The sequence below is a fragment of the Tiliqua scincoides genome, chromosome 1, assembly GCF_035046505.1.
Source record: "Tiliqua scincoides isolate rTilSci1 chromosome 1, rTilSci1.hap2, whole genome shotgun sequence".
NCBI classification, from domain to species: domain Eukaryota; kingdom Metazoa; phylum Chordata; class Lepidosauria; order Squamata; family Scincidae; genus Tiliqua; species Tiliqua scincoides.
In genome coordinates this window covers 252,629,377-252,644,955 of record NC_089821.1, presented here as the reverse complement: position 1 = coordinate 252,644,955, position 15,579 = coordinate 252,629,377, and the positions used below count along the sequence as shown (strand labels likewise).

General features: G+C 41.7%; 1 protein-coding gene across 1 annotated transcript in view; it reads right to left on the bottom strand.

Moving 5' to 3' along the window:
• The window catches only part of GPATCH2 (G-patch domain containing 2), a 146,429-nt gene that overhangs the window by 127,515 nt on the left and 3,335 nt on the right, over positions 1-15,579 (bottom strand). The window contains exons 2-4 of the mRNA XM_066618931.1: positions 8,731-9,444; positions 3,752-3,813; positions 1,276-1,458 (exon numbers count right to left, since the gene is read on the bottom strand). Coding sequence (XP_066475028.1) covers positions 1,276-1,458; positions 3,752-3,813; positions 8,731-9,444 — 959 coding nt within the window. The remainder of the gene's footprint in view (positions 1-1,275; positions 1,459-3,751; positions 3,814-8,730; positions 9,445-15,579) is intronic.

Below are 15,579 nucleotides of genomic sequence, written 5' to 3'. Positions count from 1 at the left end.
GACAGAAGTAACCTTCTACATCTAAAGGCCTATAGGTTCAGACATATGAATAAGTATAAATCTTTTATTGAAAATATAACTTTAAGGTCTGTTCCAATGGGAACCTGCTGGAAAAAACTTTGGAATAGCTTGAAATAGCTTTAGATGACATACAGATGTCCTGGAAGGAAGGACATACAGCCTGGAAGGAAGACTTAGAACAAATATTCACTTCCTGCTGCTCTTAGTCTCCCTTCTAGGCTGCAGGCTACTTGCCTGCTCATGTGGCTATAAGCTTTATGTTTATACTGTTTGTTCAAGAAAGACACCTTATCACTTTGGGGCAGCGGTTCTCAAACTCCAAGGAAGTTCAAGCCCCACAGTAATCCTTGCAGGGGCGGGGGGAGGCAGTGATGCGATCCCTAGGATTGTGTCGCTAAGGGGGCTGTAGGGGCTTGGCTGGACTTACCAGAGCCGCCTGCAGCCTCCCAGGGATGCAGGGAGCCCTGCGCGACTGTCTGCAGGGCTCTCCGAAACTTAGAACATGAAAGCGGAGTGATAGCGCCCTGTCTCCACAAAACCGGAAGTGGAGCATGATCGCTCTGCTTTCACTTTTCAAGACCTGGGGAGCCCTGTGGAGGGTCTTGCAGGGCTCCCCACACCCACGGAAGGCTGCAGAAGGCTCTGGTAAGCCAAGCCCCTGCAGCCCCCTTAGCGACGCAATCCTGACAATCACGTTGCTTTCTCTCCCCTGCCTCCTTGTTGCCCTCACCCCTTAAAAGCATTAGAAGCCTCCTCGCTTCCCCATGCCCTGGCTGCCTCCCTCCCCTCCCCTGCAAGGACTTACTGTGGTCTTCAAACTCCCTGAGAGTTTGAAAACAGCAGTTGTAATGGACAGGTGGTATATTAAAGTATTAAGTAAATAAATATGCAAATTATAGAAGAAATATTCAATAAGGGGGAAATGTGATATCACAACTCTTGCGTAGGAAAAGACTAGTAATAAAGGGAAGGAAGATGTGAAAAATTCTGAAATTGTAAACTTTGGCTACAAAAATGAACATTATTGCACAAATATAAAACCTCACTGATGATGAACAGTGAGATGTAACCTCTATAAAACTATGCAAAGGATTACGGTTTCACCAGATGCAATGGCCAGATGAACCTTTTCTGGTTTAGGGTGGTGTAAAAAAGAATGAGAAGACCTTCTGATCATAAACAATGCAGTGGTCCCTGCAAAGTTATTAATGATTTTACAACACTATATTATTCTGCCTTTTAAATGTTGCTGACCTCTCTTGCCTGAATGGGACATGAGAGGGAAACTGCCTGTTAAAATACTTTCAAAGACTGGATCAGGCAGCTCCTTCTCCAATTGGGTCGAGTCTTCCTTTTCCCACCAAGGAATGATTCCAGTGATCCCACAGGCACCTCCAGACTCATTTTCATGGAACCAATCGCTCTGCTCATCATCACCTGTGATAACAAACACCTCATATTAAAAAATAAAATTAAAAAACAAGATTAAAGCTTATTATCCAAAGACACCTCACTCATAATCAGAATCACTTTCCCCTTCCACACTATAGTTGCTCCTATAATGTAGCTCTGTTTGGAATGTAGCATTTCCTAGCACAAGTACTGCCATTACAAAAAAGAAGGGACATAAAATGTATTTTGAAGCCAGTACAGAAATGTGAAAAATAAACTGGCTAATCCTTTTGTGATAACAGCAGGGAAATTCATTTACGTTACTGTAGTTTCAATGTTTTTTTTTTAAAGCTTTAATCTCCTACAGGGAATTAAAAGGTATAAAACTGTGAAACCAGTCCTTTGCAGATGATAATGGTACATAATTAGCTTAATTTCATGATTTGTATGATATATAAAAGGGGGAAACAATCATGAACAGATGTGAACAAATAAAATTAATCTAATTAAGTTCATTAAGAAATAAGTTTTGAAAAAGTTGATTTTAAATGAAACATGACAGTACCACAGGAAACATCAAGATTCCAGGAATATTTTACTGACTCTTGGAAACAAAAAATTGAGAAGAAAAAGAAATCATACACTTCACTAAATCAACATTTAAAACTCTTAAAAAGTAATGTTTTATGTGCAGGGTCAACTGGTAGTGGGGGCACTGGTAAACAGTGATGTTGGGAATGATATGGTCCTGCAGCTTATTGGAGCGTTTCTGTTGCCTGGGTAATTATGGCTTGTTGCCCTGGAAACAAAGTGAGGCAAAGAATGATGGCCTAATTGACATAACAGAGATGTGATCTCATAATCTTCAAAATATTGTAAAACCTTGGAGAGTAGTAGGAGACATTTGCGGAACAGGAAGCTGCATACAGGGAAAGGGACATAATTGGTCATGGAGGAGTCCCCCCTTGGCATGCATACCCTGGGAGAAACTAGTCAATGACTCAGGTGCAGGTTGACTCTCTCTCCTTGAGCTAAAGCCATGCTGGTGGGCATGTTCAAAATATTAAATTCTCCCACCAATTAAAAAAACTGTATAGGTTCTTTTAACTCTAACTGTTCTTATAGCTCAATGCTATGCTGCCTCAGCGCCCAGAAGAACAGCAGCGCCAAAATGGCTGCTGCTGTATCCTATGCGGCCAGGGCAGCTGCCGGAGTCTCCCTGAAGTAAGGGAACATTTGCTCCCTTACACTAGGTAACATCACTGTGGCCCCAATGGGTCTCCTTGGATCTGTGCCTGTTATTGAGCAGGCAGAGAACTGAGGAGATATGTGTCAGGTTTCTTGGTTCAGGAGAGAGCACAGGATATGTTGGCAGAATCTGCCATCCCCAAGCCCTCCCCTCCCCCCACCCTGTTCCCAGCACTGGTGCTGCATCCTCAGTGCCAGCACAAAAGTGCGTTAATTGTGCATCAGCACAGTGCCAGAGGTGGAATTGGCTGAGGAGTGCCAGTGTGGAAGACTTCAGAATTTGCCCCTTAGAGATGCTAACAATGTTTGAAGACACATTATTAAGAAACAAAGTCAAAATGTGGATAACTGACAGCCCAATCCTAAGCTTCCTGGAGCTGGGAGGAACACTGGTGCCAAAGTGGCGACAGCTGTATCCTGTGGGCACTGGGAAGATGCTGAAGGTCTCCTTCCCTTGAGTAAGGGCATGTTGTCCCCTTCTCCTGAGTAAGGGAGAAGTAAGGCTCTGCAATGAGGCTTCTCAAATCTGCACAGACTATTTTGCCGGTGCAGACTTGTAAACCTCTGTGTCAGGCTTTTCAGGAAGAAACACAAGATAGGATCCAGCAGAGGAGGCCTCCGCCAACCCACTTCCACCCCAGAAAGCTTCCTCCCTGCCCTGAAAAACTGCAGCACCATCCGGAGGTGCTACTTACCCTTGGCCAGAGTTCTCCCAGTGCTGGGCCCTGCACTGACAGGTGCTGGTGCTCCCTACTCCCCCAGTGCCATAAACATGCTTTATGACACATTTACAACATTTAGTGCTGGCACTGTAATCCAATACCAACACTACTGGCCCTTATACACCTTTCTAAGTTTCAGGTGGATTGCACTATTATCTTGGGTCCCAAACACAATGCAGGTTTAGGTTTAAACAAACAAGCAAACAAACAGCAGACAAACAAAGACCATCTCCAAATTTCCTAGAGGTTCAGTTTTCTTTTCTTTTTTTAAGGGGTACAGATCAACCACATGCAAAATTACATGCAGTGTTTATAATACTTAACTGGATGAAGTTTTGAAAACAAAAACTATCATGCTGCTTCCATACCTTGTCTTCCCTCATCATTGGTAAACAAACCAGCATCACTACTGCTCAGGCTGCTGGATTCACTGTAGTAACGAAGAGAAAGAAAACAGATCAAAAGTGTGATTGGTATCTAAGTCAAAAATGTTTAAAGGGGCAAGATTGTACACAGATGAAACTTAAGTCTGACCAAGATTTAAGGAAAATAAGAAGATAAAAAAAATAAATCACACTGCAAATATCTCGGTTCCATTAACTGCAGAACATATTATTTTTGGCACATAAAACCACAGGAATCTAATGGGACCCTGACAGTAAGCCAGATGTGACTCTAGTGAGGTGCTGACACAATTGATGCATTTTATTATCTGTTCCCATCAAATGCTCGCTGCTCCTTTCTTATGCTGTGCAATTCAGTTTGATCCCAAACACCATTGCTCAATAAAAAAAAAAGGAGGGAGGGGAAAATCTTAATCAAAAGCATTCCAAGACTTTCTTCAGCGCATGAAATACAAGTGTCTAAAGACAGAATTCTTAGAATTTGCAAATGTTCTGGAAGATACACCACATAAAGATTCACTATAATTATATTACTTATAAGATAGAATGTTTACAGCTGTGGCAACCTATTAAATCAAAGTAAAGGTCACCCTGAGGAAAAAAATAATATGATCAATATGATCATAACAGCAAAAAAAGAAAAGAAAAAAATTACAGGTTATAATTTCCTTCTCTGTAACTTTCAATTGAGGGACGCTTCATACATTATGCTTTCACATACACCCTCCAAACATTTTAGCTACAACTATAAAAAAAGTAAACGGGTGCATGTAGATATGGCTTTACCACCATGATAATCATACAGTTATATGCATCGGAGAGCAGAGTGGTTGTGGAGGCAGTAATTCAAGTATTTACTATCATGTAAAGCAGGGGTCTCCAAACCCTGGCCCAGGGGCCAGATGCGGCCCACAGCGAGCCTCTATCTGGCCCATGGCCAGCCTCTTGTCCCCTGAAAGCCTCTGGCCCACTTGACTGAACATGACCAGAGCTGTGCTCTGATTGCATCTGGAGGGTGTTCCGAGGGCCAGAGAGGCTGAGTGAATGAGCCCACTTATTTATTCATTCATCTAAGTTCCATCTCTAATTTATTTATTTAAATTTTATATTTAAATTTTTTTTCCGGCCCTCAGCACTGCGCCAGATATTTCATGTGGCCCTCTGGCCAAAAAGTTTGGAGAGCTCAGGTGTAAAGTATGAAGCAGCCTAGAGCCTTAAAACAAAGTATAACAGGGTGCCATTTAGGGAGGGCCTGTGTTTCACACCACATGCAGATATTTCTTCTAAGCACTTATCTTTGTTACTATGGAACATTACAACATGATTGCAGTATCTAGTCTTAAAATACACTGCTTTACAATTTAATCTTGCGTGTAATCTGCCGGAGGAGATCTGTAACATGTGATCTTCAGTCAGGAGCCCACACCCGGTTTGCAACCAGAGCTGCGGGGTGCAGAACTTCCAAAATCGGAAGAGGGCTCCGACTGTAGATCAGAGCTCACTGCAGCAGAGGGGACGCTTGTGGAAGGGGCTGCAAGCTTCCAGGACCCTCCAGGAGGCTGTACAGTCCCCCCAGGTATGTGCCTGAGTGCCTGCAGCATAATGATATCTGTGGCGCCATCAAGGTACCTATTTATGGGTCACTTCCCTGAAGGGGAAAGTGACACTTTAGGTTCCAATGATGGGTCACGACCCACCACTTTCAGAATCACTGCTCTAAAGGATTAGATATGCAACTCTAACAGATATGTAACATGAACCTTGCCTCCTTATATCAGTGTGACAGAACTTTATGCGAATAGACCCAAAGTTTGAAATCAGACATTACATATCATTCCTTGCGATTTAAGCTTTAACATTCCTGCTCCATTAATGTTTCTTCAACTGCAGAAGGTGCAAAGGCAATTATTTGGCAAGCATTGGCAAGTTCTTATTTGTATCCAGTAGTGCTCATCTATACTCAAGAAGCACGGATTCAAATTGAAAAAGAACAGCTTGGGAGCAGTTCAGGAGTTATTGGCGGTCTAGAACTAAATTCAGAAAAGAGGGTGGCACTTGTGGCCTGAAGCACTTTTCACAGATTTGTTGTCTAATAGCAACATAGTCTGAGAAGAGAAATGCAGTAGAGGATATACATCCTTTTAGAATCCACCAGTTCTGACCATTGAAATGCATTCTATGAGAGGCTGCCCTTAAAGAGCACTCAAAAACTTAGCACAAAATGCAGCAGGTCACTCTTGGTTAGGTGTAGGATGGTGATATCAATTGACGGACTCTGCAACAGTGGAACTGGTTCTCGGCTTTTTACATGCAATTCAAGTGCCTGATGTTCAAGGCTCTAAATGTTCAAAGCCCTAAATTGTCTGGATTTTACATATGTTTAGAACTGCCTTTGCCATTTCAGTCTAACAAACTATCAACCAATTATCTGAGAAAGTCCTACTTTGAGTCCATTCCATTCACACTGCCACATCTACCAGAATTTAAAGTACAGGTGCAGCGTATTTATCCACGAATTTTTTTATCTGCAGATTTGTCTCAAATGGGGTGGGGGTACTGAAAGTCACACACACCTTTGCCTCCTTTGCCCTGCGATGGCATCTCGATCCATTTCCAGGCAGCCCAAAACACTACAAAAAGGCTCCACCTTGCCCAGGCAGGGAAACAGCCCTGGAGCCCTGGAAGAGGTTCCCCTTGCCAAGGAACAGTAACATTCCTGGAGCCCTGGAGACAGCAAAGAGGCTGAAGAGGGAAAGGGGGGCAGAAAACCTCTGTAGCCAGAAATCATGCAGCTCTTGCTCTCTCTTTCACTCACACACACAGGGGCAGGTGTGGTAGCAACAGAGGGGATTGCTTTAAAAAACCCAGGGAGTATTTGCCCAATTCTCCCCCCCCCCCATGGTGCAGGCAATCACCGACACAAGCAAGCCTTCCCACCAAGCAAAGCATGAGATTTAGCCTACAATCCTTTCCACACTTTCCTGGGAGTAAGCTCCATTGACTGGAATGGGGCTTACTTCTGAGTAGAAATGCATAGGGCTGGACTCTTAAAAGCTCAGCATTCCAACTGTGAAAGAAGCTGGGCATCTGACAACGGGGAGGGCTGAGTACAGAGCGGAGAGGATTGAGAGCAGCTGCCTTAGTTTCCTTCCATCTGGAAGTGTCAGGCTGCAGCCTATTTGCGTAACTCTATGCAATTCAGCACAACGCGTTTTTTTTGTTAATCCTGCCGAGTCATGGAACGGAACTAACGTGGATAAATAGGCTCCACCTGTAGTTGTTTCTTCATGGAAGGCACCAAACTGGAGACCTCTCCTCCTAGAAAAGCCTACCTTTTCCTATACAGTAGCCCCCTCATATCTGCGGATTCAGGGCCCAATCCTATCCAATTTTCCAGCACCTATGCAGCTGCAATGCAGACCTGAGGTAAGGGAACAAATGTTCCCATACCTTAAGGAGGCCTCTGAGACTGCCTGCCCACCACAGGATGCAGTGCATGCCCCATTGGCATGGCTGCACCGGCACTGGAAAATTGGATAGGATTGGACCCTCAGTTTTCACTGTTTCAGTTATCCCCAGTTCTCAAATTCCTGTCATGCTCATTTCTCACCTCTCTTTGTTTGCAAACACTTGATTAGCAAAGCAATGCTAACAGGAAGCAGAAAGCAAAGGAAGCTTTTTGGAAAAGGAAGCAAGACAGTAAGAATGCTAGATTCCTAGCTGCTAGAGGAAGCAATGGTGAGAATATTAACAGTAAGCAGAGAGCAGAGGAAGCAGACAGACAGCAAGAATGATACACTCATAGCTGCTAGAGGAAAGCTAGAGGAGGCAACAGCAAGACTGCTAACAGGAAGCAGAGTCTAGTGTTCTCACTGTCAGTCTGCTTCCTCTGGTGTCCAATTCCTGTTAGTGTTGCTTTGCAAACAAAGCATTTGCAAACAAAGAGAAGTTAGTAATGAGTGTGAGGGGTTTGCTACTATCCACAGTTTCACATATCTGTGGTAGCACTAGGAACATATCCCGTAGGGATGGGAGGGGTGCTACTGTGCAGGTTTTTAGGAAGGTCTCTTCTAACTTCTTTTAATGAATTTTTAATGACAGTTTAATTTTCATTTGGAGTTTAGTATTGTATTCAGTCACTGATGAATTGTTAACTGCATTAGTGCCACTTGCCAAAGGGGTGAGGAGATAACTGTTTCAGAGCCCACTCCTATGCCTGTCTACTCAGATGCAAGTTCCATTGTAGTCCCAATAGAACTTTCTCCCAGGAAACTGTGCATAGGAAACTGCATAGGATTGCAGCCTTAAACAAGTAACAGAAGTGATTGTCAGATAAATACTCTGTATAAGAAGATGCTGCTAAAAGATCTACAGAGGAAAATGTCAGTTGATGGGAAAACTGGATTAGAATTTATATCAAGACCATGAATACGATTTAGTGGGTAGAGTAATTCAGTTTCACAGGAAATGTGGAACAAAAACACAATTCACAAATTATTAATTATAAGATTTAGATTTCATCATGCCTCCCAAATCCCCACATTCAAAAGGAAGGGTCAGTGACCGTAATATGAGGAATAATTTTAAATCTACTTACTTGATTATCTTTTTTGACTTGCTATTCTTAGGCCATTGCTTAACACCAAAGTACTGAGCACTGCTCCTCTGCACCCCAATCCCAAATCATTAGCTTACTAAAATGGCAGCAAATATACACATTTTTGAAAGTATAGGCTCCTTGCTGACTTATATGTCCTATAATAAGCATAGGGGCACTAACAGAGAAGAGAGCCAGGAAGCGCCCAAACAATTTTAAATAGTATACGTGGTTTTACATTATGATCTTGAAATACAGGAAAAATAACACCTGAGCATATATCTGTCAATACTTGCAAGATAAAGAGGGGGAAATGCCATTAAATTTAAAAAAAATTAAAAGTAACCTGTCACTCATGTTTTCATCCGAGCCCTTTTGCTCCTCATAGTCCATTTTATCCTTGCCTGCCTGGTTGATTTCATCATTCTCTATGACAACTCCTTCATCCAAAATTTCTGGTCCTTGCCTACTTGCAGCTAGTTTCCTTTTTTTAACTTTGCTCTTTGCTAGTTCTTGATATTGGCAAGACCAGTTGTCGTGGTCCATTTCCTGATCCTTAATGTTATCCTGCTGTTGGGGTAATGTCAGTGTATTTGTTATTTCTGAAGGTAGATCAATTGCCATTCGTTTCACTTTTCGTCTTCTGCGCAGAGTCCTATTTCCTAAATTGTCAACTGCTAGATCAGGTTCATGCCATAAAGGTCTTTTGCCCCTGAGGTTATTTAAATTTGCAGATGGTCTCCGTTTTGCAACTAGTAATTGGTCATCAGAGTCACTATGGTCTTTCTTATTAATATGGTTCTCTCTGTAATCCTTGTTCGGTTCTTCAAGGCTGGAATCAGAGCCTTCACTTAAACAGTGACCAGTCTCCCAGGGATTATGGGTGTTAAAGGGACGTCTTTTTCGCCCTCTTCGCTTTCGGGCTTGCCGTTTTAGAAGACAACAGACACTGCGTGAATGATCTCCTGTATCTGCAAAGCCTCCTCGTGCTTGCTCTGAACTTTCATCCAGTGCCGAGACCAAATCATGAACTAGCTCCTCCATGGTCTTACTAAAATGCCTGCAAAGAAGGAAAAATTCCAGTTACAAATAATTACACAATAGCAAATTGCTAAAATTATCACTATACATTCTAATTCTTCTAGAAATGTTTGATATTCTAAAGTCTATTTTGGAAGTAGGTGAACATTTTAGACTTAATTTTGAATTAAAATTAAAAAAATACAGAACTTGTTAGCAACAGAGATCCTTCCCCTTTTCAAATCCCCTTTCAGGCTGTCTGTATTGATAGTCTCTCTCCAAATCTTTACCTGTGTTCTCTATGAATTTTAGAGCGGGTGGCAGACAAGAGAGGTCTGTATGTGAACTGGCTTTGCAAAACAGTACTACTTCTGCCATCTGCAAGAACTCAACACAAAATGAAACAAGACTAAGTCCCTGGCCCTCACATCCTGCCAAGTCCTCCCACATGTGCAGAGAATATGGAGGAGGCTCTTATTTCACCTTCTGCAGGACTTTGAAAAAAAAGACAAGAAATAGCACAATTTCCTTTGGCTACTGTTTCTGTCCCAATGCTTCTGTAAATGTTGGGAAAATAGATTTATGCTACTCTGCACTTTCTCCAAAGTCCCAAAGTTGTTTCCAGAGGTGAACAAAAAACTGTCCTTCTCCAAGAAATCTGAATGTGCCCGAGAACTCAAGAAGAAGAGATGCACCTTTTTCTATTGCATGAATCTTAGTGACTCTGACCCAACATTTCCTTACATGAATTCACATTCTTGTTCCCCCATGACTCCCAAATAATAATTATAGTAGTATTGAGACAAAATAGGTTGCTTATAAAATTAAAGCTTACTGCAATATGAAGAGGCATCTTTTAAAATTGGGTCCCCCAATATCTGCAGGGGTTTCATTCCAGCCCCCTCACAGATATGGAAACTGCAGATATAAGGGAAATCTATATAAATAGTGCCCCCTGTGCCCATTTCCTTTTTTTCTTTACAAGCTATAGAAGCACAAGTGTTTCTTCTTAATAAAGGAACATTCTTGCTTAATTGAAGAATGCGACATGCAGGCAAAGAGCCTGCATGCTACAGGGAGGAGACTAACTGAATGTTAACAGGAAGCAGGAACTGTTAACATTGGTTAGCGTCCCTCATGCAGGCTGGATGCCTGTATGTCACATTCTTCAGTTAAGCAAGAACGTTCCTTTTTATAAAAAAAGAAAAACTCGTGCTTCAATTGCTTCTAATGGAAAACAAAAGGTACTGTAAGGGGGGCACCCCCTGGATCAGCAGATAAGTGAAACCACTAATACCAGATCTTGGTATTACAAGAGGAAGCCTGTACATAGCAGGGAGAGAGCAACTGTCCCTTTTCACTCAAGCATGGCATCTTTTCCATTGGCCACTGGTAGTGTCTCTCTTGTGTCTTTGGGGACAGAGAACCATGTAGTGATTTATTTTGCTACGTAAACCACTTTCTGATGAAAAGTGGTATATAAATACCAATAATAATAATAGTGGTTAAAAAGCCACAGTACATACAGTATAGAACTGGTGTACCATAGTGGCTAAGAGACTGAGGGTCCAAACCTATCCAATTTTCCAGTGCCGGTGCTGCTGTGCCAATGGGGTATGCATTGTTTCCTGTGTTCGGGAGGCAGTCACAGAGGCCTCCTCAAAGTATGGGAACATTTGTTCCCTTACCTCAGGGCTGCATTGTAGCTGCACCGGTGCTGGAAAACTGGATAGGATTGGGCCCTAAGCTGAGAATCAGGACATCTGTGGTTCAAATTTCACCTCACCAGGTGGCTATGGAGAATCCACTCCCTCTCTTAGCTTCAGCTCCAATTTGAATACAGTATTTACTTACCTTACATGCAAAGATATTGTGTGTGAATATCTTGTCAAGTAAGTTGTACACTCAAAAAGGACTATACAGTTACCTATACTTGCGTTCCCTTAGGTACATGTTAGGTTCTGGAGGTCTGTATTTAAGTTGAAACATTATTTATGCAACACAAAATTATGAACAATTTTCAGTGGTTTAAAAATTAACTAAACATTTCATTCCCTACTAGACATATACCAGTACCTTGTCCTAAACCTGCTTTTCTTGTTGTGCGATGTAAAAAAAACCAAACAAAGCTGCTTAGACAGGGAGACGGATGCATTTGAATTAGTTGCATTTTACAAGCTACTATCTACATTTGTTTTAGTTGGAGATGAACATAAATATAGTTTTATTAAATACTGTACTGGCTTTCCTTTTCCCACCATTAGTGTCTCCAAAACATAGCATCTCTCTCCATCTCAAAAACAGTCTCTTTCCCTCTCCAAAACCAATGTCTGCATCAATGTGTGATGTGACTGTCCTTGGCTTGGGACCTCCTTAAGTCAGATATCCTTGATGGGCCAATCCTATCCTCAGCATGCTTGTGGGGTATAGAAGTGCCAATGCAGCTTTTGCTACACCAGTGGGAGGTAAGTAAAGAAATTTTTTATTTACCTCCTCTGCTGTTCCCTGGTCCCAAAAGGGCCTACTCAAATTTATGCCAGCTGTTTTCTTTCCTGATGTAAATCTGGTATTTTTTATTTCATTTATTCTTCACATTTTTATACAACCCTTCCCCCTCCCCCACAAAGACACAAGGTTCCCAAATTCCGATGAGAAGTTGGGGAACCACTGCACTACACCATCATAGCTCTTGTAAATCTGGCATGTCCCAGGTGTCAGGCCCAGGTTGAGGACATCCACCTGAGCACAGAGATCTGCTCCAGCCCAACCCATGCCCTCATTTCCCCTCATGGCCAAATTACTTGGCATGGCAGAGGTTTTGGTGGCTGGTGTCACCCATGCATGGCCTCCAGAGCTTTGTACTGGCAGCAACAACTTGCTGCACCAGCGGTCCGAGCCTTACAGTGGCAGATCACAAGATCTGCCAGCATACGGCCTGGATAGGATTGAGCCCTACTATACTTACAAGTCCCTAAGTCAGGGACTACCTGTACAAATATTATTAACAGCATTAACAGCATTCTACCGGGCAACTTTAGCTCCTACTACCATAATGTATTAAGACTTTTCTGTTTTGAAAAAATGGATGATTTTATTTGAATGGTCCAGAAAGAAAACATAGAGAATAAACCAAGTAATATAAACTTAGAAAATTATAATTTCTTTTTAAAAGTTACGCACACTTGACTGAGCAGAAAATGTTTCTACTGGACTACTTTCAAAAATATTTATTAGGCCACTAGCAATAAATGACTACCTATCTTACTTCAAAAAACTAGAATAATTCTATTTAAAATTGAAATTATAAGCTATATTCAAAAGGTGAAACCTGCTAATTAACAAATGGAATGTGTTTGGTATCAGTGCATCTGCAGAACTTTGTTCAAACATGCTGTAATATAATCTTCAGCGTGCTTTACATCAAGTAGCAAAGACAATTACAGCAACACCCCACAGCTAGTGATAAAACTTTTCATCTCATCGAAGATATTAAGCAAAAGTAATTATAGTTTGCCTGCAGTGACCTTTACGTTTACCTATAACAATAAAGTTTGCTAAATGCTGAACTCTCTACACACTACAAGACACAGTTTATACATAGTTTACAAGATAATCTTGCGTTTAGTTATACGTGCTTAAACTTCCTGAATCTAAAGCAGCTGTGTGCATAGAAATGAAGCCATCACTCCAGATTTGAAAAAATTAACAATTAACATAGTTTTTTTAAAACTAGGTATTTTTACATTATGGTCCATGGATTTTATCCACACGTGCCTTTCATGTGCACCAACAAATACAGTACATTTTTCAATCATGTCCCCTTCCTTCTCTAGTCACTTTCAATCCTTACAAATCTGTTCCAGAATGTTGACAAGCTCTCAGAAGATTTTCCAGGGGATACAGGGGACTAGAGAAAGGGGAGAAATTGGCAGAAAGGGAATTGGCTCAATTCCATATGTGTGCACTAGACAGTGCAAGCAGAAGCAAGCTAGCGCACACAGAAGCCAAGGTTTTGATACATTCCATTGTCTGTCCCTCTCTTTCTAAAAGCTAGTTTAAAATTAATACTGAATACAATATAAGATTCTTTATACTCATAATTTCCTAAAAAGAATTGTGATCAAATAAATTTGATAAAGGCTGTTTTATATATAAAAGAATCATATCTGATTTCTGAGCATAAGTATTGTAAATGATGTAATGTCATGTATTTATTGTTGTTGGCAGCCTACTGGACCAGAAACGAGTAACAGCCCAATCCTAACCAACTTTCCACCACCAATGCAGCAGTGCCAATGGGGTGTACACTGAGTTTGGTGGTGATGAGGCAGTCATGAATGCCTCCTCAAGGTAAGGGAACATTTGTTCCCTTACCTTGAGTCTGCACTATGACAGAATCAGCACTGAAAAGTTGGTTAGGATTGGGCTGTAAGTCATCACAGGAGCTAGGATCCAGGAGATGCCAAACTGCATCTAACTGAGATTACCAATGAGCCATCATGGGTGATCCTCTACTCATACTTTGTATTCACTGAGCTTCACCTCAAATTATGAATGCTTATGATTCCAATAGTCAAATACAATTACCATTTGTATCCACAGCACTCATGAAAAAATATTTTATCTAACTGCCAATCCTTGCTCATGGAAAGTTCAATCAGTATATGTTCACTCAGCCCAAATTTATGCTTCTTGGTAAACATGCAAGTTCCACTTTGCTCAATTTATAATCCAATCCTAACTCACCCCCCCCCAACCTCATGCAGCCATGCCAATGCAGCACTATCCTATGGTGGGGGGGGGGCCTGTTGTGGATGGCTCCTCACAGTAAGGAAACTTTTTCTCTTACCCTGGGGTAAGACTTTGCTACTCAAATGGGTCTTCTTAGATCTCACCATTTCTGCTGTCATTGAACCAAGGGGAGTGAGAACAGAACAGTAATAGGACCCTGACACACACTGATGCTGTCGAGATCCACCCCCTCCTTCCCTTGTTCTGTACCCAACACAAATTGGGGAGTTGGAGTGTTCACCCCAGCACTCCCCTGTTCCTCCCCCTCCCCATTCTCCCACCACCCTCTCTGGCTTACTTGTGCTCCCACGGGTAAGCTGGTAGTGGACATTAGTTGACAACACCGCCACTGTTTGTGGAGGGGGTTCCAAAATGGACATTTAAAACAAGTAATTTCTGCTCTGCTATCATATCTATTACAGTAGAACCTCTTTAAGTTGACCACCCAAGGGACTGGAGAAATTGGTCAACATATGGAAAAATATGTAATACTGTGCTTATAATATTTTTAGAGCCTTTATTACAGCTATCATACCTAAATACATACAGTGAAGATATAGAAAAAATGCATTCAGAATTACATGAATTACAGTACATATACTGTATGTGAATTATTTCTTTTTTAAAAAGAGTCAATCCTGGTTTGCTTCTTTTTTGTGTAAAGATAAGAAGAGAATGCACTATCAATGCTGGCTATCCCATTCAACATGCCTGAACATTTATTCATGGCATATGACTTCAACTGTTTTATCAGATGCCCACATCCCCTTCCTTTGGAATCTCTGAGTCCATGTCGTCCGCACTTTCTTCTTCCCCGGGGTGCGTCCTTCACTTCTCTGCTGGGCTGTACTTCTGACAATATTGCTTGGAACATTGTTTCCAGATCAGGTTCGTTGCAGGTTCCGCTCTTACATTTGTCACCTTTCGTGACGAGGCTTCTATCAGGCATTGCTTTGAAAAAGAGTCCGCACTCATCATCTTTGAAGCCTCTTGCAAAGTCTGGGAACTTAGTAATGAAATCTTCAACAACTTCTGCCGGAACTTCATTTGACACACCACACAAGACTTTCTGGGAGATCTCGTGTCGCAGTTTGAATTTTTCAAGCCAACCACTTGATGCTTGGAAATCTACCCCAAATTCCTGCACAAACTTCTTAGCAATTTCTTGGATCATTGGCCCTCGGATTCTGGAGTTCACTGCCCACATTTGTTTGAACCAGCATAAAAAAGCTTCATTTACTTAATCAAGCGAAGTTTTCTTTCTTTTCTGCTGCAGGCCTCTGTTTTCCTTACTGTATCTCTCAAAGTGCTCATCTTTACTTTTTGATGTTGCTAACTGTGGTCTTGCTTCCTTGTTAGTGTTCAGTGGGCAACTTATGGAGGA